At 35.3% G+C, this 23,739-nt stretch overlaps 1 protein-coding gene across 1 annotated transcript; it reads right to left on the reverse strand.

Moving 5' to 3' along the window:
* Positions 1 to 2,480: 2,480 nt before the first annotated feature.
* On the reverse strand, positions 2,481 to 22,562 carry LOC129000004 (probable RNA polymerase II nuclear localization protein SLC7A6OS). The gene is made up of 7 exons (XM_054426844.1): positions 22,254 to 22,562; positions 10,572 to 10,712; positions 5,300 to 5,422; positions 4,867 to 4,958; positions 4,185 to 4,313; positions 3,850 to 3,902; positions 2,481 to 3,068 (listed from the first exon to the last, which is right to left on the reverse strand). The coding sequence occupies exons 1-7, from the start codon at positions 22,389 to 22,391 to the stop codon at positions 2,875 to 2,877; spliced, it is 870 nt and encodes a 289-aa protein (XP_054282819.1). The 5' UTR covers positions 22,392 to 22,562; the 3' UTR covers positions 2,481 to 2,874.
* Between the last annotated feature and the right edge of the window lie 1,177 nt (positions 22,563 to 23,739).

Here is a 23,739-nt window from a genome sequence, read left to right on the forward strand (position 1 = left end):
CTTGGAAAGCTTCTTCTGTCTCTGGAGTCCAGGGCACAGGGAGGGAACCTTTTGAATCAGCGTCACTAAGTAGGGAGTGCAGAGGTGCTTGAAATTCAGCGGCCTTTGGCAGAAACCTACGATAAAAGTTCATAATTCCCAAGAATCTGCGAAGACCACGCATTGTCTGAGGTAACTGGTAGTCTTGTAGAGCAGTGACTCTCTCCTGAGGTGGACGTGTCCCAGCAGATGAGACTAAGTAACCTAAAAATTTAACTTCTGGTACACCAATTACACATTTAGATGGATTTACAACTACTCCATAGTCAGAAAGTCGTTCAAACAACATTCTTAGGTGTTCTTTATGTATTTCTTCAGACTGGGAAAATACTAAAATGTCGTCAATATATGCATAACAAAAATCAAGGCCGTGAATAACTTCATCTATGAATCTTTGAAATGTTTGACCCGCGTTGCGTAAGCCAAAAGTCATGAATGGAAATTCAAACAAACCAAATGGAGTGGTGATTGCTGTTTTTTGGATGTCATCTTCGTGGACGGGAATTTGGTGGTAAGCCTTGGTCAAATCAATGGCAGAGAAATGCGTACAGCCTGCTAAATTGAACGAGAAATCCTGAATATGTGGTACAGGGTATCTGTCAGGAACAGTACGAGCATTTAAAGCGCGGTAATCACCGCAAGGACGCCATCCATTTTCACCTTTAGGCACCATGTGCAAAGGTGAGGACCAGGGGCTTTCAGAGGGTCGAGCAATACCAAGCTTAACCATCTCCTCAAATTCTTTCCGGGCAGCTTTCAATTTTTGAGGATGTAAGCGACGTGGTCGACAGTGAACAGGAGGACCAGGTGTAACATTTATATGATGAACTGTTTTATGTTTCACAGCACGAGGTAAGCCTGGAGGACGAATAATATCAGGGAATTCAGAAAAAACTTCTGCCAATGGCGAAGAGAAAGATATAACTTTAATACTAGTTTGATTGTTGTTAGAAACTATTCCCTCGGCATTCAATCCCGTTTTCTTGTCAACCAAACATTTCATTTTGCAATCGGGTAATAAGTGATAGTGTGAAAGGAAGTCTGAACCTAATATAGGTATTGAAACATCCGCTACCACTAGACTCCAAGGGAAATTACGTCTAAGGCCTAAATTAAGGGTGAGAGGCATGGTACCATAAGTCTTTATTTCACTGTTATTGGCAGCACTTAGTGAATAGCTAGTAGGAAAACGTTTATATTTGATAAGGCGTTTAGGAAAACACGACACATCAGACCCGGTGTCGATAAGGAACCTAGTTCGTGAATTTCTGTCCATCACAAAGAGACGGCCGCCAGCATTTGAACAATCCGTTGCGGCCTCTACGGATTGTTGCTGAGGTTTCCCTGAAAAGAGCACGGAGAAAGACATTTGGTAGCATTGTTTTTGAATTTTCTATGGTACCAGCACCAGTTCTTAGAGGGATTAGGTTCGTTTCCTGATCCACCACGAGACTGGGAACGACCCCTAGGTCTCACCTGTGTATCTCGTACTCTGGTTTCTGATAATGCTTGAACTTGTTTAGAGAGGGATTCTATTGCACTTAATAAAGAAGTGTTACCTGAAGAGACTTCACAAATACCAGGTGTTGAAGGAATGTCAGCTACCTCCATGATCTTATCAGCCAGTTCTGCCAGTTTGTCCAAGGAGAGCTCAAGTTGCGTAGTCAATATGGCTTGTGAATGAGGAGGGAGTCGTCTGAGCCACAGTTGACGAAGCATGTTGTCTTGAAGGGGAGTCGAGCCCGCAAGAGACCTAAGATGCCTCAAAAACTGAGAAGGCTTGCGGTCTCCAAGGTCCTCTTCACTCAGCAGCCGCCGCACACGTTGCTCTTCGGATGCAGAGAGGCGTTCAATCAGTTTCTTTTTTAGATGTCCGTATTTGTCGCCTTGAGGAGGGTTTGTTATGATGTCTTCGACTTCAGCAGCAATTCCTGTGTCCAATTGCGAGACCACGTAGTGAAACTTGGTGTCGTCGTTGGTAATTCCAGATATAAGAAATTGCGAGTCAACTTGACAGAACCACAGACTTGGTCTTTCAGGCCAAAAGGGCGGAAGTTTGACGGCTACTCTGTTCACCGACATGTTTTGAGAAGTGCTGGGTTGTCCAATCCGTTGACGCAGTTCTTCATTCGCAGTTCTTAGTTCGGCGAGTTGAGTCTGCAGGTCTTCTAATGACATCGTTCGAAGGAGGAAACACAAAAGATTTAAACTCTTCAAAGAAAATAAGTATTTAGATAACGGTTGTAGTCGGGGTCACCATTTTGGTCGTGGTTGTTCGTGTACATAGAATAAAATTATGACCAAATAAGTAATAGAAAAGTATTTTAATAAGAGTTAAATTGTGTGTACATTCCTGTAGAAAAACAAAGATCAGACTAACTTAATGCGTTGCTATGACAACGTCATCAGCTGACGCTACAGGTTCACGACCCCTTTTAACCCTACATTCACCTGTCCACATGGGTCTCAGGGCTGTGTGTGAAATCTACCAAGGAAAGCCAGGGGTGAGTCGGGACAGTACAAGAATCAACTGCAACGATAAATATTAGTGGGGTCCGGACACAATCCCGCAACATCGCTGCCTTTGTTTTGGATTGTGCCTCGCTACCAACTTACCTAGTTATGCAACCAAACAACACAGTTTACAATGATGTCAACTAGTTTGGCAGCATAAAACGTTTATGAAGTCTGTATAAATGGGATTAAGATAAATGAAAGTTTACTGTAATTTGTATATAGTATCAAATTTGTCATTATAGATTTCCAAACTAATTTATTTCTATGTACAATAAAAGTAAATACAGTAAAGTATCTAAGACATAGTAATTAGGAAGTCTAAGACCTATTACTCTCTAGATCGCTGTCGCAGTAATAAAAGTCGCTGTCTTCACTCGCGTCAGAGTCCAGTTCTCTGGCGACTCGTTTCTTATAGGAAGCGTAGTCGTAACTCAAATACTCCCCGTCGTGGTCATCCATTCCATAGACCAAGTCCTCCTCTCCAGCGTCCGACGATAGTGAATTTGTTTGACCTGAATAAGCAACATATTTACATTGACTCTTTGAAAAAATATACCCTTATATTTTCAATTACTAGAAACACATCACTCAGGATCATTAAAAAGCCTTACCGAACCATCAAAAAGCTACTAACTTTTCTCAAAATCGATACGGTGAGCTTTTGCTTTTGATCATTAGACGAGCACTATAACCTCCCAGCTATAACCATCATTAAAATCAAACAATTATTTTGTTTTGAAACATACATAAAAGTAGACAACCAAGTAAAATATTACCGCAGAAACCACACAAGTCCACTCAACCACAGGTTTCCGTTAACTTGATAACCTTAGGGGTAATAAGAGAGGTATGACAATTTGACTGACTACGTGGTATTTTGAGCCTAAGGTGATATGCTGCCAGCAAAAAGATAGGGAAAGTACAGTCAAGGGCATGGTATATAAAATTAGTTAGATTGTAGATGTTCAAGTGGTAAATTTTGTTTGCCTTCAATCTGAAGGTCACTAGTTCGATTCCAAGCGACATTGGTTCTGAATCGAGATGCCATTTGTCATTGGGCTGTTAATTAATAAGAAAGCTTTCTAAAAAAAGGTGATGTTAAATAACAAGGCCAGGGTTTGGACCATTCCCTTAGAAAAAAAGGTATAAATGGTAGATTCTAGACAAACACACAAAAAAACCTTGTTGCAAAGTACTGTTAAAGCTTATAGTAACAAAATAAACTAAACAAATGGGGGAGTTCATAAAAATTTGTTATGATACAACATTATAACTAAGAGTAGACTAACTTACTTAAATCCAAGCCACCCATCTGACAAGCCAATTTCATATCATCTTCTCCAATGCTGAAAAAATAAACTCATTAGAATGCTTTCAAGTTGTAACCACACAAGAATGAGAGTTTAACTAGTAGTATAATCATAATTATTATATCATCCATCAAACTTTAATTGATCTGTTTTGATTCATATTGGACGGAGCAAGTTCAGTTAAGGTACAAATTCAGATTCAGAAATTGCGTTAGTTAGGAAGATGATTATAAGAATGCAAACCTCTTATCAACCAATAATACTAGAAAACTGTTTCTACAAGTAATGGGAAAAGTCATTACATGTTTCATAACAAACCTGTCAGGATCTTCATCTGGATAGTCATTGCGCCAGTTGTTCTCATCATTAGAGTCGTCTGATTCTTCTTCAATGTCACAAGAATCCTTGGCATAATCCTCAAATACCAAGTCATCAAGAGCATGGCAGCTGAAATATACAGATTTAGGTTTAATTGAAAGCACATAGACTATTCTGTTAGTGTTATGTTGTACAAGTTTCAAGTTAAAAAAAATGTCTTTGGAGACTATAATAAATATATGACATCTTCATGATGTATTCAATTTGCACTGCAAGTATGAGAACTGTCAGACTGTAACAGACTCTTAACATTCAAAAATTAAAAAAAAAAACCCCGTCTGGTAATCCTGAAACAACTGTGATGATATGTGATAGCAGTATATCGATTTTGCCACAGTCAAAAATGTTCTTTAAAACTCGGTTCAGCCAAAAATCTCAGGCTAACACTTAACCCAAAAAAATTAGTATTGTTGATAAGAACTGTTTGATAGAAATGTATCATCTATTAGCTTGTTTTACTTGGAACAGTTCTGAAGGCAAGAAATAAATTGAACAAGCAATCATTTGATTACTCTAGCTTTACTAGAAATTTACACCTGAAAACTAATATGGTACGTCCACCCCTAGAAACTAATATTCTAAAATTACTACTTAAAACCTTGTGACAAAACCACAGTATTACCTGATCGGATTTTCTAGTAACTTGTCATCGAAGTCGCAGTCAGGTGCATAATATATGTCGTAAACATATTTGAGAGGATCTGTAGCTGGATCCTGCAAAAATTACTGTGTTGTATAAAAATAAAAATAAGTTCTGCTTCCTCATCTCAAACAATAGTAGATAATGTGACAAACAATCAGCCAAATGGTTTCAGTAATTTTTTTATGGTACAAAATAGTAGTTTTACCTGTGGTTTTCTATATGGTAAGAACGCAAAAGATAAGATTGCCAATGTACATAAAGATTAAAGACATTGTTTTTAAAAAAGTACATAGACACACAGATGGACAAATTGTTAAGGAACACTTGGTCTTAAACACTAACCACCTCACCCATCCCAGCTAAACTTAGGCTACATGCATTACACATATTTATTGAATCCCTATCAACTTACAACAGCCAAGGTAGAAGTTGTAGGTTCAGAGGCTGGTAAGCTCTCTATGTCAACAATTGTAAGACTGCTTTCTGCATCATCCAAACTGTCGGCATCAGTAAGAGCTCGGTAGCAATTGACAACCTGAGGACATTAAAACTACATGAATGAACTACCAACAATCATTGGTCAAATAAAGCAAATTCAGATTGTTGGTCATGCGTTGTAATGGCAAATAATGTGATATAACAACAATGAATATGTTGGTTATTTAGTTATCACATATGTTTGTACATTACTACCTGTTACCCGCCTTTGCCCGGCTTTTTAGCGACAGGCTAAAATGAACTTTTGCATTGATTGATTGATGGGTGTAGAATGGAGTGAGATGATCTGTGTAGCTTTGTTACTATGATCAGCTGTTTCATTAGACAGGATAATTTATTTTAAGCCTTATGATCAAGAACAGCTGGGTCCAGTTTCAAACCATCAAAAAGCCCTCAGGATCGTTCCGACGACTTTTTGATCGCTAGGCGAGCACTATGATCACTCAACTACCACCATTTTACAAATAATTTTTGGCTAAATGGTATTAATTAATCTATATATATAAAATCCAATGTATGTTTGTATATTTGTATGTTTGTATATTTGTATGTTTGTATATTTGTATGTTTGTCCTTTATGGACTCCAAAACCGCTCGACAGATTGTAATGAAACTTTCAGGCATTATTAAGCATTATTCAAGGATGGTTTGTGTGAAGTTTGGTGCAGATCCGTCAATAGGGCTCTGCCCCAGTGGCTCTGGAGTTTCCCATGTTAACCTTATGAGTACTCATATTTAAATGGAATTAAAGAATCTTAACAGCTGGTGCAACTAAACAATTTGATTCTGTGATGCTCAATAGCATTAAAAAGTTAATAGGTTTACCAACAGGGTGCAGCACTATATTTATTTTTAATTTATGAGAACTATTAATTTGCAACCAAAAGGTGAGTGAGCGTAGCGAACGAACTTCAACCTTGAGGCGAGTTAGCGTAGCGAACGAGCTAACCTGAAGGCAAGTGAGTGCAGCGAACGAGCTCCAACCTAAAGGTGAGTGAGCGTAGCGAACGAACTTCAACCAGGACGTGATTGATTCATGCGAACGAGCTCATCTTGAAAATGAACGAGCATGTGACATAAAACAACAATAGGACAGGACGACGTCTGTCGGGCCAGCTAGTTAATGCTAAAATATAGTTTTAGAATAGAAAAATTCCAATTTCATTTTGTTTTAAGGTTACAGGTTTTATTTGGTATACATTTCCAAAGAAATAGCATGAGCTATTAACTCCTAAAATGTAATAGTACTTAAGCACTTTTACGATATGTTTTTTTTAACCTATGTTTATTGATTCATGTGTTTTTATTATGTAAAATATACTGTTTTTTAATGAACAAAATGTTTGGTAGTCATGGTTTAATAGGAACTGCCTTGTTTTGAGCTGCAAACATGAGGAAAAAGTAAATTTTCACAGGTTTGACTTTTAAACTGATTTTACCTGAAAGCCGTTTGAGATAGAAAAGAAATTTAAATACAAAAGTAGTAGATGGCTTAATCGTACACTGGCAATTTCCCATCAGATTTAAGATCCAAGCATTGTTTCAGCTTATACAGACCAAAATATAAGGCTTACATAGTGGAATTTTGGCGGATATTGCCTTGACCCCCTCTAAACCCCCTTTAAATTTCACATTTTGTAAAACCCTTTCGTATTGCACATCTAACTACTATGTATTACACTTTACGTGGATCTGCTTACCGAATAAGATACATCTAGGTCTTATATTTTGTGAGATATAATTTTTACATAAAACTTGCAGCTTATGCAAATTAAAAATACCCCCGTCACAGCAAACCTGCATACTAAGCGAATTTCCATTTACCCGGTTTGTTTTCTACTAAAATATTCCCTATACATTTTCAGATTTATTTTCCTATTTAAATTACATTAGTTTTAGTGATTAGTTAGGTTTGCTGCTACGGGGAAGATTGCCAAATTTGATTAAAATATATCCATAAACAAGCAAACTACAACAGTTTATTTATTCTCCATAAGAATAACATGGGAATTTTAAATTTACAATTTTTTTTTCTCCATAGTCAATGAACATTCAAAAACACTTCAATATACTAAATTATTTGTTTTTTTAAGCTCTTCAAAATGGTCTAGAGAGAAATTTAGAAATTTAAAGTTTTTAGGGTAAAAAATGGGAAAAATACATTTTTACCCCATAAAAACACCAATAAACCCCTGTTGCCATTGTCCGATTATGCTGGTTTGCAAACTCGTTAGAATAAACGTAGGTTTAAACGTTTGTACCAAATTTAATAAAAATTGGATCATTTTTGCTTGAGTTATCGCGCTAACGTACACATATATGAATATATATATATACCTATATATATATACTTATATAAATGAGTTTTTGAACGGATGGTGTTTTTGGCCTATGGGGACCTCAAAATGAAAAAGTAAATCGGTCCCGGGTCTAGGTCTTAACCATGAGACCTACGGTAATAGCTTATTCCCTATATGGGAAATTCGCTAAAATGATCACACAAGTTAACAAGCCAGGTAACATGGAGGAGACAAACAAAAGATTTATCACAAAAGTTGCAAAAGCTTATAGCAAATCACAAATCAGGAATTCGCTTTCCCCTTTCAACCTATAAAATAATGACATTCACATTTTTTCCCAAAGAAATTTTCTAAATTTAACAATTAGTGTAATAAGTCACACACATAAGTCAAACACATTTGTGAATAAGTCATTTTATGATAAAGAACTATGAATATAGAGAACAATAAAAATATCTTCTACCTACTAGGCGTACCCAATAATTCCAATAGTATTTTTTTAAATACCATGAACAATCACTATCATTGCATATGTCACAAATTAGTGAACTGTTATAACCCATGATAATGAACTTTAAATAAATAGTGAAAGTTGGATCTCACAACCAAATGCATTAACAAGAATATTTAGTGACAAGGGGCAAATGATAACACAAAAACAACAAAATTGTTGCTGTGGCAACTGGATGGAATGATATTCAAGAAGAGTTTTCTCCTTACTGCTGAGGTTTATTGATTTGGTTGGTAGGGTGACATTCAGTTCTAAATTGAAAAAAGTTTGTATCTTTGATTTTGCAACATTTTTCTATATTTCATTTTCTTGACAGGACCATTTCTCTTTGTTCAGATACAAACTAGAAAGTGTATATTAAAGAGGGTAATTTTTGTGTCCCCTACATTTGTTATCATCTGATTAATTATTGGAAACTTTTTATCTTTGTCTCCGCTAATTTAAGAGAACCGCTGGGCGTAAAAACTCGGTAGAGGTGTCTAAAGAAAGGTCTTAGTCTGCAGATGAGCCATCAAAAGAGAAACGGGATAAATTCCTGTGGGGCCCTGCCCCAGTGGCCTTTAAAATTCCCATCCTAAGTTTTTCTTATGGAGGAAAAAACTTGTTTTTTGTCTCCACTAATTTGAGAGAACAGCTGGGTGTAAAATCTTAGTAGAGGTTTCTAAAAAAAGGTCTTGGTCTGTAGATGAGCCATAAAAAGAGAAACAAAGTAAATTTCCTTGGGGCTCTGCCCCAGTGGCTTATTACCTGCAGCACTATTATATATTTTTTTTTTATATTATGTGTACCGGTATTCTAATGTGTTGGCTCTTAAAATAGTGACATAAGTAAATAAATTATGAAAAAACCAAAATTACACCAACCTGGTGAACTGCAATTTATTGTTGATAAATTAGGAAATGTACACAAATAACTATACAGGGTGTTTTTTTTAAGTGTGCCACCATTGTGATCTCAGTAACTAATGATTTTACAGCAAACTTTAAATGGGGAACATTCCCTTGTTTTTAAAGAGGTTAAAAAATAATTAAATACAATTTTTCTAAATGGCCGCCATTTTCCAATCATAGAGGATACGCGTCCGGTAACCGGACGTGGATAAGGCGTACGGCAATGACGTCATGGGGTTGCGGGAGCCTGGAACGCCTTTACCACAACAATACAATGGTCAGCCATCGGTGGTCGTGGTGTAGTGGATAAGGTGCTCGGCTGATATGCATGAGGTCCAGGGTTCGAATCCCATTGATGACTTTAACTTTTTGTCGAAGAGTTTGCATTGAATACCATTTATTCTTAACTGTACATCTTTTATTAGAATTTTTGGCATTCATAATTTTTTTATAGAGAAAGAATTTAACCTTAATTCGATTTTTTCATTATCAGCAAGTTTGGTTGGTTAGGTTAGGTTATGACAGTAATTGCCGGACGTCTAATCCACGTCTGGTTACCGGACGTGTATCCTCTGCCTTTTCCAATATGGCGGTCAACTTTGAAATTTCTTATGGAACACCCTATATTTTATCATGTTTTCGGATAGATCATGCAATTTAAAAACTTTTTTATTTTCGAAATTTTTTCGATAAACCTACTCGTTTAGGAGTTACAGCCTATGGAAAAATGACTTCCGGTGTACATTTTACATCATGTAGCTCCTAAACAAGTAGGTTTATAGCGAAAATTCGAAGAGTAAATAAGTCAAATAAGTCTTAAAATTGCATCCACATTCCATAAAGATCATAAAATACACAGTTTTCCACTTTTCAAGTTTGCCACCATTTTGGAAAATGGCCGCCATTTTTGAAATTGTAAAATTAATATTTTTAAAGAGTTTTATGGTCTTTTTGGAATGTGGATGCAATTTTAAGACTTATTTACTCTTCACATTTTCGCTATAAAGCTACTTGTTTAGGAGCTACATGATGTAAAATGTACACCGGAAGTCATTTTTCCATAGGCTGTAACTCCTAAACGAGTGGGTTTATCGAAAAAATGTTAAAAATAAAAAAGTTTTTAAATTGCAGGTTCTATCCGATAAAATAAAATATATGTTCCAAAAGAAATTTCAAAGTTGGCCGCCATATTGGAAAATGGCGGCCATTTTGAAAAATTGTATTCAATTATTTTTGAACCTCTTTAAAAACAAGGGAATGTTCCCCATTTAAAGTTTGCTGTAAAATCATTAGTTACTGAGATCCCAATGGTGGCACACTTAAAAAAAAAAAACACCCTGTATAGAACACTCACCCTATATATATACACAAAAACCTATATAGATACCAGATCTCATAATTGGAAATGGCTGAAAAAACAACCTGCATTACTAGTAACAGACATTACTAGCAACTTAAAGCTAAATTGTCAATGACATCACTTACCTTTAGTCTACTGTTTTGTGAGAAAAGTTTGTTTTCCGTCCTCAGTTTTTCAGTGATGTTTGAAATATTTGCGGTTTTGTGCAAAGACTTGGCATCTTGGAAGCCGACAACTTTGGATATATGTTTTGAAATATTTTCCTCCTACAAACAAATAGGGGTTTATTAGGTTATAAAAGTATGCAAATTGATAAACTCTTAAAGGTTCAAAAATTGTTTAAGTCTATTTCTAGGTTTGTTATTATAATATACTTTTCGGAGACGACTAGTTCCTAGAACTGTAATAGCAGTTATTGTATATAATAAATAATAACAATGACTACTTGGTACAAAAAAGTGGAATTCTGGACAAATAGTTCTCAACCAATTCCAGGTGACGCCAAATAAATTTATTTGCAACGGGGATGTACCTGAGCAACTAAACGTACGCAAAGAAATAATGATATCATCCAGATCCAAGCAAGTTTTTATCGGATGTGGTTGCAATCACTTTTGCTCACATCGTGTTGTGGGTATTTTCCATTTGCTCAACCAGTAAACTAGTTTACCCAAAACACGGTCTGGCATTTCACTTTGACCAATGTCCGAATAAAATGCTTAACCCGCGACGTGTTTATTTCACACTGTCCCTATACAACACAAAAGATCCTTGAAATATCTTGGGGATATCCCAGTGGGATATGGGGGATATCCTCTGTAAATCCCTCAAAGTCCTCAGAGTTTCTTGGGGAACTCCATGGGATATCTCTATGTGCACTCAAATCCTGATCCCTGGGATATCCCATCAGGATATCATACATAAACAAAATAATAAAAATAAAGATTTAGTCTAAAAAGCACATTTATCAGTTGAGTATTTTGATTAAATTGTTCATAAAAACAAGTTTTGAAAAAAAAAAACTATAAAAGATTTTTTCTCAGACAGATCTTGAACTGGATACTTTAATACTTTTCAGTGAAATAGTTGATACCTTCAACTTATGAACCTCTTACCTCTGAGCTATCTGTGATGGTTGATATTACAAGTTTTCAAGCAGTTAAAGAGGAGCCAACAGCTGCAAAGGTCCCAATACTTAAATATTTTTCATACTATGATTCTGTTTGGACATCAAGTTATTAAATTGTTTTTCTGGGGGTTGGAAAGGATACTGGTATTTGAATATACTGTAGATTAGTTAATTACCATTATAGCCCAGTCAATAAAGGTTTTTATCCCAACTAAATGGTGGAAAGCTGGATTTTTTATATGTGATAGAACCTTATGAGAGGTGTATTTTCCCAAAAGTCCCCACTTCTACCCCTTGAGCTCCCCCCCCCCCCCCAGCTAAACCTAGAAAGCAGTGGATCACTAAATTGATCATAAGTTGAATACTATGTAAGCTATCATTTTGCAATTTGTTTTGTTTTATTTATGACTAGCTGGCCCGACAGACGTAGTCCTGTCCTAATGTGGTTTTACGTCAAATGCTCGTTCATTTTCAAGATGAGCTTGTTCGCATCGCTCAACCACGTCCTGGTTGAAGTTCGTTTGCTACGCTCACTCACCTTTAGGTTGGAGCTCGTTTGCTACGCTAACTCACCTTTAGGTTGGAGCTCGTTCGCTGCGCTCACTTGCCTTCAGGTTTAGCTCGTTCGCTACGCTAACTCGCCTCCAGGTTGAAGTTCGTTCACCAACCTTTTGGTTGCAAATTAGCTGTTGTCATAAATATAAAAAAAAAAAAAAATAGTGCTGCACCCTGTTGGTAAACCTATTCACTTTTTAATTCTTTTGAACATCTCAGAATCAAATTGTTTAGTTGAACCACATGTTCAGTTGTTTGGTTAAGATTCTTTAATTCCATTTAAACATAAGTACTCATAAGGTTAACTTCAGAAGGTCCCAACTAACCAGGTAAGGAACTCCATAAGGTTAATGGGGAAACTCCAGCCACTGGGGCGGAGCCGATTGGGGGGATCACGAAATTTATGGTGTATAAACCTATTCCATGAAATTCTACACGTACGTACCAAGTTTCGTGGCAATCGGTCCAAAGGTGTCCAAGCTCATAACGTTCAAACATAGAAACTTCCTCTTTTATAAATATAGATTAGTTTTAAACTTTTGTATTTATAGTTTTTTTCCCTAAAACCAGTACTTAGAGAAATATGAAATTTAAACTTCATTAAAAGCTTTGTGTCAGAGTACACAATTTTATTGTTGTCTGTATATTTTTTTAATTAGAAATGATACGCAAATATGGTTCAGACAAAAGTTGTAGTACGTTTTTCAAGGTTTACAATATTGGTTAGTCATCTAGGATCTAGGTGAACTGGTGAGTGGTGAAGAGGTGGTGTTTAAATTTATTATGTTAAATATATTTATGGTGTTTTGGTGTATAAACCTATTCCATGAAATTCTACACGTATGTACCAAGTTTCGTGGCAATCGGTCCAACGGTGTCCGAGCTAACGTTCAAACATACAAACTTCCTCTTTTATAATATATATATATATAGATTAGTTTTAAACTTTTGTATTTATAGTTTTTTTTCCCCTAAAAACCAGTAGCCTACTTAGAGAAATATGAAATTTAAACTTCATTAAAAGCTTTGTAAAAGTTGTAGTACGTTTTTCAAGGTTTACAATATTGGTTAGTCATCTAGGTGAACTGGTGAAGAGCTGAATAGCCACGCCGGCTTTAAAGAAATCCCAATGCCTGTTTTAAAAAGTGCTAAAGATGTTTCATCTAAACCATTGGCTCATTCAATCAACTCTTCTTTCATTTCAGGAATATTTCTAAGTAAATTATAAATCTCTAAAATTAAAACTTTATATAAATCTGGTAGCAATAACGAGTCTTCTAATTACAGACCATTATCAACTTTACCATGCTTATCAAAAATATATGAGCGTGTCATGCATTCACGCTTAGGCCTAGTGAATTTCTTAGAAAATAATAGCTTATTTGATACTGAGCAACACGGCTTAGCTCGGTAAATCTGTTATCTCCGCAACAACTGATTTAATAGAAACTTTAGTTATTGATGCTATTGATAAGGGTGAGAGCACTGTTGGAGTGTTTATGGATATTATAGTAAAGCCTTTGATAGTGTCTGTCATTCAACATTAATTTCAATTTTAAAAAAATGTTGGTTTTACAAACAATGCTTTGAATTGGTTTCAATCTTACCTTTAGTGAGTACCTTGAAAACAGATTACATTATGTGGAAATAAATCATATAAATAATTTAAACCAATTAAGGAATGTAAAATCGTCTTCGAGGTGAATCAAATATGGTGTACCTCAAGGTTCAATTCTTGGTCCAATTTTATTTCTTTGTTATATTAAAGGTCTGCCAACAGCATTAGCAGATAATATGGCAAAATTGTGTCTATATGCTGATGATGCAAATTTGTTAGTTTCTGGTAAAGGTTTTAATAAAATACAAGAGTCGGCCCAAATCCATATATGTATAAAAAAACTACTTAAACTTCAATAAATTATTTCTCAATAAAACCAATTTTCATTCAGTACAGCACAAAAGAAAAATCCAGAATTTTGTATTACAGTTGAACCTCGTTTGTACGAACCTCGATAAAACAAATTCCTCGATAAGACGAATTTTTTTTAATCCCCTTGACACTTTCATATAGGTCAATGCTAAAAACACCTCTATACAACGTAGTAATTAAGTTAAAAACCTCCATAAGACGAATTTGTTTGTGACATGGGCTAGGACTGATTAGCCTCTATACAACGAATATTCTTAGCACAAAACCTCTACAAGACGAACGTGACCTCTATAAGACGAATTTATCATAATCTTAACCTCCATAGTACGTAGTTTTCAAAACAAACAAAAGCTTGTCTCAACATGAAACCCCCACCCATCCCTCCTCCTTCCTCAGTCATTGTTTGGAGAAACTTTGGAGCGAGGAGAAACCTCTATGAGAAGAATAACAGCAGCATTAAACCTCGATAAAACGACCCTCTTTATTAAGAATACCTCTATAGTATGAATTTTTCCCATACCCCTTGAAATTCGTCTTATAGAGGTTCAACTGTACAGTAAATGATCTCCAAATTACTCAGGTAAAGGTAACAACATTTTTTGGTTTTTTGCTTGATGAAAATTTATTATCCTAGTCACTCCATACGGATAAATTATTACACAAAATTTTCTCGGGTTTATTTGCCTTGAGAAATCTGTCAAAGTTTTGTTTGCTTGTGATATTGCTTAAGGTTTACCACGCACATATCAACTCACCTATTACATTTGGTATTGAGTTGTATATGGAGCTACAAGTAATCAAAATTTACAAAGTATTCTAATCCTTCAAAAAAGGGCAATACAAATCATGTTAAATCTTAGTAGTTTACGCAACGATTGAGTAAAGATAGTGTTAACAACACAAGTAGAAAATTTAAGGTACAAGCCTTGGCAAGTGCCTTAAAAACTTCTACGAGTGTCATTAACAACATTTACGCGAGTTGCGTACACTACTTAACCTACGTTAATTCTAGGCTTTCTAAAAATAACAGTGATGCAACGAAACATTGTACCAAACACTAATTGTACCACTCAACAATTAAATTTGCCTGAACAGCTGTTTAGTTGAAGTTTGAATCATTACAATTTTACTTCTTCTCTCTTAATCCTCGAACCTCATAGGTCTGTTACCCGTGTTGTTATGAGTAAAACTATGCTGTTATGAAAGAAAACAATGTTGTTATGTGGAACATTTCAATTCTAAGATCTGAACTGAAAAGGCTTCTTTACGTTGGTAAAATACTTAACATTACAGCCTTGAAATCCGTTTATTTTAAGTAAGTATGGTATCTCAAGATCAGTTCATTCAAGCACTGACGGTTTTTAAACCAATCAACCTAACACATGGAAACCTTGCTCATAGTTTACAGCTCTAAACAACCTGGAAAGATAAATAAACTCAATTTAACATACAAAAGATACAATTTATTACTTTATTTGCTGAGGACCGTTTGATTTTATAACATCAATCAGGTGTTTGTTTGGTCGTTTACATTCGTTTCACTTTTTTTATCACTATCAGTCTCTTTACCAGTCACTTTTTCTACTTCACTCATCGATTGCTGATTACTGAACGTATTCGTTTCCAACACTGCTTCTTTTTGTTCAATCCATGTCTTGTATCCTTTTCTGACACCAAATCGTTTGATCGTAAAACAGTTAGAGCATGTCCAAACAATTTTAGCGGATGGTTTCTTGTGCATTCTCACTCGAACACTTTCACCCGGAATCAATAAAGCGTTGCAACCTTTACACAATGTCCTCTTGATTTCTGGCTCGGCCCTCAGTAAGGCTTTTTTACCAACGTTACGAAATATCGACCCATAATAAGCAGCTAAATCCTTGTATCCTTTACCGGAAAAAGACGAGCAGAAAGTGGAGGCTTGATACAAATAGTTCATTCTGGCAAAAGCATCCTTGCCAGCAAGTCCTTTTTTAGGTGCCATTATTACAGAAAATACTGGAACCAAAAAGAAAAAAATCAAACCAATAATGCTCAAAATTGCACACCAATTCTTTTATGATTAATGAGTTTAGGCAAATTTGGAAGAGAGAAGACATCTTGTCCTTTAGAAGACTATATATAAAAAAAATAATAATAATAACAAACAATCTGTAGAGATCAGTGTCCACAGGGCTTATTTCAGTACAATGTTCTTACAAGTATTTGGGGTTGCCTGTAATTGAATTGAAAATAACTTTATTCATAAATCATACAAGTATGTAGGGGCCTACATTGAATGGCGTCAAAATTCTTAAACTACCGTACTTAAACTTACAACATAATATCAGCTGTACAGTTCATCAAAATTATACAGTACTTTTTGTGTTAAGTATATTTTAAGCTGGGATTTAAATTGTACAATCATCAATTTTCCTCAACCCCTCTGGAAGCCCTTCCAAAAATTTTCTTCCAGCACATGACGGTTGTTTGTTATAAAATTCCAATCTATGGGCACCAACAGCAATTTTGTTTCTATGCCGGGTGCCATATTCGTGATTATCCCCTAGTTTAGGTAACATACTTTCAGACAAAAGATTTTTAGTTAAAAGAACGGTATGGAAAACATAAATGCCGTACACAGTCATTATACCCATGGCTAAGAAATGATCACGTACGGAAACATCCCAGTTTAAATCCAACATTAGTCTTATTGCTCTTTTCTGCAAAATTAAAATTCTGTCCAAATTTTTCTTTGATGTTCCACCTTATGTTACACCATGTAACACTTATGCCAAATAATATTGCGGATTCAATGAAAGCAAAATAAAGCTTTTTTAAAATATCTGCTGAACAAAATTTAGACATTCTATAAATTGCATAAATTCCAGATGTGATTTTGCTGACAACATGGTCAACATGGGAGTTCCATGAAAGATTTTCATCAACTAGCCTACTAAGCCCAAAAATTTAGTTGTAGTAACTTGATTAAGATTAGAATTTTTAAAATTAATCACTGGATCAATTGGATTTTTTTGTTTACCTGTTGAGTATACCATAAAGTTGGTTTTACTGGAATTTAAAAGTAATTGATGATAGTTTAAGAAAGCATCTATTGATTTTAGGCAATTCAAAGAGTTAAATTCCAAACCGGACACAGATGTACTGCTTACTTTTAAACTTGCATCGTCTGCATACAAACTTATTTTATTAAATATATTGTTTTGAAATGACCCGGGCATTCCTTTGATGTAACAAAGAAATAAAACAGGTCCTAAAATCGAACCCTGTGGGACCCCATGTTTAATAAGATAACTTTGAGCAGGAGGTTGAAAAAACGTTATTTTTTAATTGCTTCATTTCAACATACTGAGATCTCTGAGTAAATTCGATCGAAACCACTTCAATGACCTGCTGTCGGCACCCAAATCTCGGATCTTCCCCAAAAGAAGCTGGTGTGAGACACTGTCAAAGGCCTTAGTCAGGTCCAAAAATATGCCCACTGTTTTATCCCCTTTATCCACTGAGTTTATTATTGAATCGATAAAATCCACTGCTGCAATTATAAAAGATCTACCTGGTCTGAATCCATGTTGTTCATCATCATGCAAATGGTTTTCTTCTAGATAAGTTACTAATTGGTTATAAACAACTTTTTCATATAATTTAGAAAATGATGACAGTAAAGATAATGGTCGATAATTTGTTATATTTTTTGGATCTCCATTTTTATAGAGAGGACTAACTTTGGCAACTTTTAATTTTTCAGGGAAAATTCCACTCAAGAAAGAGGAATTTATTATATGAACAAGTGGTTTGACCAATTGTTTGCCAGCATATTTTAATACTGTCATAGGTATTTCATCGTAACCAGTTGATAGTTTATTATTGAAAGAGTTTAGAATACTTAATATATCATTATCACATACAGCATTCAATTTAAATTTAGCCGTTGGAGGACACTGAAAGCTTGGACACGTCTCACCCCCATGCAAACTATCATTTTGAGCTAGCTGAGGAATAATTGATGAATTAACATAGCTATTAAAAAAGTCATTAAAAATACAACTTATCTCTTTAGGGTCTCTGTACAAGATTCCATCAAAATCTATTTCAATATTGCTAACATTCTTTTTCTTATTTGAGATTTCAGCATTAAGTAATTTCCAAGTAGCTTTACATACATTTTCAGCATTACTAACCTTTTTAGCGTGAAACTGTCTTTTGGCATGTATAATTTTCTTTCTGAATTCCTTATTTAATCTCTTAACCTTATCATAAAGATCTTTATCATTAAAATGTTCAAACTTCTCGAAACAATAGGTCTAATATTAATTAACAACTAATGGGTCAAGAAATTAAGGTGTCGTAGGATCTATTCATTAACCAAACTAGAATTCTTTTAGACCTACAATAACTTATTCACTGCTCACAAGAATCGGAAAACATTTTGTTAGGCCTATGCGATAACTGTTAAAAGCCATTTAATTTTTAACATCACAAGAATGGATCAAAAGTAAAGGACATTAAGTTACAGGTGACACATAGTAAACCTCCCTTTCCCCCTGTAGGGTCAGTTGTTAATAGTAGGTTTAGGTCTACTAATTAAATTTAAAAAAATCATACCATAAGGTACAACACAATTGGAACTTTATCTCTATCACAAGCTATCTTGTACACATGTGCCATATTGCTAATTATATTTTACTGTATTGGTTATTACGGTTTTAGTTAAATAAATAAATCTATGTATAAAACCAAAAGTACCCATGAACTTTTGAGAAAACTACAAATCACACCCCCATTAGTTCGGTATATACTTAAAATGTTCGTCATGACGAGAAACCTTGCGCAAAACTATCCATTATTTCATAAATTGAGCTTTAAGGTCGTAATTCCTTTCCAAAGGGAACTTTCCATAGGCCTACCGAATGTTAAAAATACCTCAGCTGTACCTTATTAAAATCAGGTGTGATTATTTGTTTGTTTTACTGTATTTTGTTTTTCAGGTTAACTTAACCAATCAATAGTTTTATTAATACTTATGAAGTCAAACGGGGTGAAGCCCGTGGGTAATAGCATAGATAAATCATACTCCCTTAGTAGATTTGTCATCCTTATGGAACAGCTGAAGCCAATTTTATTGTTAGTTCAGTACGTCCAACTGTAGAGGTTATGTTTTGTTTACAATTTGTTTCTTGTTATTTCAGTCATTTAAAACCTCATTTAACCAAATAAGACGATTTAATCATAAACAATAACTGGTCTCCTAGTTATATAACCAAATAATAAAGCACAAATCATGAAAATAACACTAAAATAATAGAAACAAAAGTTTGTCTACCCCAGCGATCAGTGTGAACGTACATGAACTAGACACAAAAAACAAGCTTCAAAATTTATAATGGGATGAGAAGTCTACTTGTGTTGCTTAGTCTATGGTAATAGCTAGTAAAAATAATGCCAATTTACCTCTTCCTTTTTAATGACTTTAAACACAGAAAACATACTACTATAACCCAGAATGCCAAACGGCATGGTAAAAAGCGTTAGAGGTTTGCCTGTCAATTCGTAGGCAGTGCCACCAGCGTTGCGACTATGCTGAGTGCATTGCAACGCTGGTGGCGCTGCCTACAAACTGACAGGCAAAGCTCTCTCAAAGTACTTAAAGCTTTTTACCGTGGGGTTGGCATTATGGGTTATAGTAGTATGTTTTCTGTGCTTTAAAGTACAAAGTCCAGCTGCTATGAATATGTGCAGGAAATTGTTCAAATTAAGTAGGCTACACCATAGATTAATTGGCCTCTATAGCTCCCTTATTACCACAAAAATGTTAGTTCTGTGTAGTGTCGCTATTGTCGTTCCTGTTTCTTGTTTTTGTATCGTTCTATTTAGGCTATTTATTTGTTAGTTTAATTATTGTTAGGTATTGACAAAAAATGTTCTGAAAAGCAAATGTAGCCTACTGATAAACACTTAGGTAATAATCCAAGGAGGCACTATTACAGGAAACGGCGCCGACAGGCAATTGTAATTGGATGCTCAGTGATAAATAAAGGTATTTATTTATTTATTATTATTATTTCAGTTATTTCAATAATAACTTAGTCTAGCAAAATAAAACGATCTAATTATAAACCATAGCTTTGGTTTTATAACCAAATAGTTGCGTCGACCGCAAATCCAGAGCGGCAGACCAAGGATCTGCAAATTTTTGCGGTTCCAGTCACCACTCTCAGTGTGTATGCAAAGCAATTGGCTTTTATGGGAGAGCACCAACAAATTAAAAAACAAATTTGTGGTTGTATATGCATGCGATCGCGGTAAGTTAAACTTCTGATTAGTCTCTCACGTGTAGACATCATAATCGTCTCCCACGATAGCAGCCAAATTCTGACTAATTTCCCGCGGTCAGATAGACATTTAAGTTAGGCCTAATTATTGTCTTCCATGATTACGGCAATACATTAACATACCCTGCGGTTGTGGGGAGATTATCATTGTCTACCAGAAATGAGGCAAAATTCTGATCTTTTTCCGTGGATGCGTGGACATTATCCACATGCGATGTCTTGTGCAATCGCAGTGAAATTCTGATCATCCCTCGCGGCCGTGTGGAGATCACCATAACTTAAGACTTTCACACATTAAATTAATTCTTGGGTTCGAAAACACACACACATAATTCCCGGGTTGGTAATTATTTAGTAGGCCTACTAGCTGTTACCCACCAGCTTCACACCGTTTGACTTCATAAGCATTAATAAATCAACTGATTGGTTAAGTTAAGCTCTGAAAAAAAAAAAAAAAAAAAAAAAAAAAATACAGTAATACTTTAACAAATAATTACACCTGATTTTAATAAGGTAATAAATTGAAAGAATAACATACAAATAAGTAGGCCTACAGCTGAGGCTATTTTTAACATTAGGTAGGTAGGCTACCTATATATGGAAAGCTCCCTTTAGAAAGGAAGTAAGTTACTGTATGACCTTAAAGGGCAAGTTATGAAATAATGGATAGTTTTGCACAAGGTTTCTCATCATGACGAATATTTAAAGTAGGATGGTTTAGGAGGGTGAGACTTGTGGTTTTCTCAAAAGTTCATGGGTAATTTGGGAGTTATATAGGCCTATGGATCTGTGCCTCCAAACGAATTTGTAATTTTGATGTCTTACTTTATAGTTTTTTACCTCCTGAATTTAAAATATACCATTATTTTCCACCGCTGATAAATATTTCTCAAGATATCACCATAAAAATATACAACATTATAATAAAGAAGGTAGGACGGATAACTACAAGTGGGTGAAGTTGAAGTACAAGCCAAAAGCTGATTGTTTTAATCATAGTCAAGCGCAAATGGAAGTGACAGCTTTATTAGCTACCGGTAACTCTGTTTCGGCAATTTGAAAATCACCTGATTTCATTTTTTACTTTTTAAGATCAATAACTTAAGTAAACACATTTGATCTAATTTATTATTTTTACGACTATTTTAATCTTATCGATAATTTATAATTATTTCACCATTTAGAAATTACATAATAAAATGGTCTGTTTACCCCCGGAATTCCCGGTCGGTCGTGGACACCCTGTTATATTCCAAAGGGGCACTACCATTAATTAGGGCGGTGACAGTGTAAAAAACCGGCCTGGTATTAACTTAGGCCTAGGTCTATCTTACTTCCTTGGATCTTTGACCTATGATTCTCGGATAGATTGTGTCATTATCACTGGACCACCTGCCAATCAACAACTTATTTGCGACCAAAAATTTAACACAGAGGATATGCGTCCGGTAACCGTATGTGGATCAGGCGCCCGGCAGTGACGGTCACTGGGTTGTGGGGGCCCGGAACGCCATTACCACAACGATACAATGTACAGTCATAGGTGTTTGTGGTGTAGTGGATAGAGTGCTCGGCTGATATGAAAGAGGTCTCTGGTACTACAAATGACATCATCGGTAGGCCCTAACTTTTAACTTTATGTCAAAGATTTTACTTTGAATGCCATTTCTTCATAACTACATAAGTTATCTTTTGTTCAAATTGTTTGCCATTTATAATTTTATTTTATGAACAGAATCCAAAACCTTTAGGATATTAAATTATTTCATTATCAGCAAGTTTGTTTGGTTAGGTTAGGTTATGACAGTACTGCCGGTTACCGGACGCGTATCCTCTGCAAAATCTATAAACAAATTTTTACCTGATCAGCAACTGTAGCAGTAAACTTAAAAATGGTTGTTAGATTTTCATCATCGTCAGTTTTCCTTCTCTTGCATGCTAGTAGAATGGTATCAATAGGTTCTTCTTGGAATCGTCGTTTGATTCTAACAACAGCCATAATGTTAGAGCTCAAATAATTGAGTTTGTTGTATTTATTATGTCTTTCGAAAATATATGTTTCATAGGTTCATACAAAAGATGGAAAAGGAAGGGATTAAATGCTCACTCATTACACTTCTAAACAACACAACTAGCCTGTAATTAATTAATTTCGTCAGCGACAACGACAACAACCAACAACGCAGTACTCATCACTCATCAGCGACTGACTCACTGTGACTCCAACTCTCCAACTCCAACAACAACAACAAAACAACATCGAACATCGACCCAACCAGGTATTTACTCAAGGGAGGTACAGAAGAGCCTTCGATGACGTCAGCTGTCAGATCTCCTCTTGTGGGAACACCATTACCGCAACGATACGAAATTCATAATTCAGTCATCGCCTTTGGCGGTGTGATGGTTAGCTTGTCGGGCTGATAATCTGAAGGTGCCGGGTTCGAAGCCCGCTGGCAGCACTAACTTTTTGTCAACAAATTTTTCATATCAGCAAGTTTGGTTGGTTTGGTTAGGTTATGACAGTTTAATTTTATAATAATAGTTATTTTATTTGTGCAACTAGTGAGAAAAGTGAGCAATTGACTCACTCGAGAGAAACCCTTACTCACGAGCCGCAGGCGAGTGAGGAATGGTTTCTCGAGTGAGGCAATTGTACTTTGAACTCGAGGTGCACATTATACTTTTCCTACAGTTACCATAAAACAAATAGATTGGTGAAGAAACATAACCTATTTTAACACAGAAGTGAACTTTTAATATAACATTTAATGTGAAGTGGAAGTGACAAATACAACAGTACAACAGCTGACCAGCTGATTTACAGCCAGTGCTGCCAACGTATTTCGCGCGCATACGACGTTGCCTGCATGTTACGTGCTCACTATTTCGTGCCTTCACGTTGCAAATCTGGAGCGAGACAAAATAATTAGAGTGAGACAATGTTAACATTGTCTCACTGATGAGCGAATTGGCCACTTTGCTTTCTCAAATCAGTGAGAGAACATGTACATTGTTAGGTAACTGTAGGAAAAAAATTATAAAATTGAATTTTTAGGCATTTATAATTTTATTTTATAAACAAAACTATATTTATATTAGTAAACCTTCATTCGATATTTTCATTATCAGCACGTTTGGTTAGTTTGGTTAAGTTATGACAGTTTCATTTAGTAATTGAAAAATGTTAAGAATAATTTTTATAATTTTTCTTATTTTATAATTAACTAGTCCTAATAGTGAAGTAAATTACGCGTTGTGCTCTCTACTACAACGCTGTTAACGGATGAATTTTGAACTAAACTATGATGTCATCGTTGCCTCATTTGTACCTCGGCCTTAAGTCG

This window comes from Macrosteles quadrilineatus, unplaced genomic scaffold (genome assembly GCF_028750875.1).
Source record: "Macrosteles quadrilineatus isolate MER2022 unplaced genomic scaffold, UCM_ALF_1.0 Scaffold_8__2_contigs__length_117827958, whole genome shotgun sequence".
Classification (NCBI taxonomy): Eukaryota; Metazoa; Arthropoda; class Insecta; order Hemiptera; family Cicadellidae; genus Macrosteles; species Macrosteles quadrilineatus.

What these genes read in the sequence shown, in the direction of transcription:
- LOC129000004 (XM_054426844.1), bottom strand. Translation starts at nt 22,391, where the DNA reads ATGGCTGTTGTTAGAATCAAACGACGATTCCAAGAAGAACCTATTGAT. An exon ending in CTGCTACAGTTGCTGATCAG is followed by an intron (nt 10,713 to 22,253) that starts GTAAAAATTTGT and finishes ATTTGTTTGTAG; the next exon opens with GAGGAAAATATTTCAAAACA. An exon ending in CCAGATGAAGATCCTGACAG is followed by an intron (nt 3,903 to 4,184) that starts GTTTGTTATGAA and finishes TTATTTTTTCAG; the next exon opens with CATTGGAGAAGATGATATGA.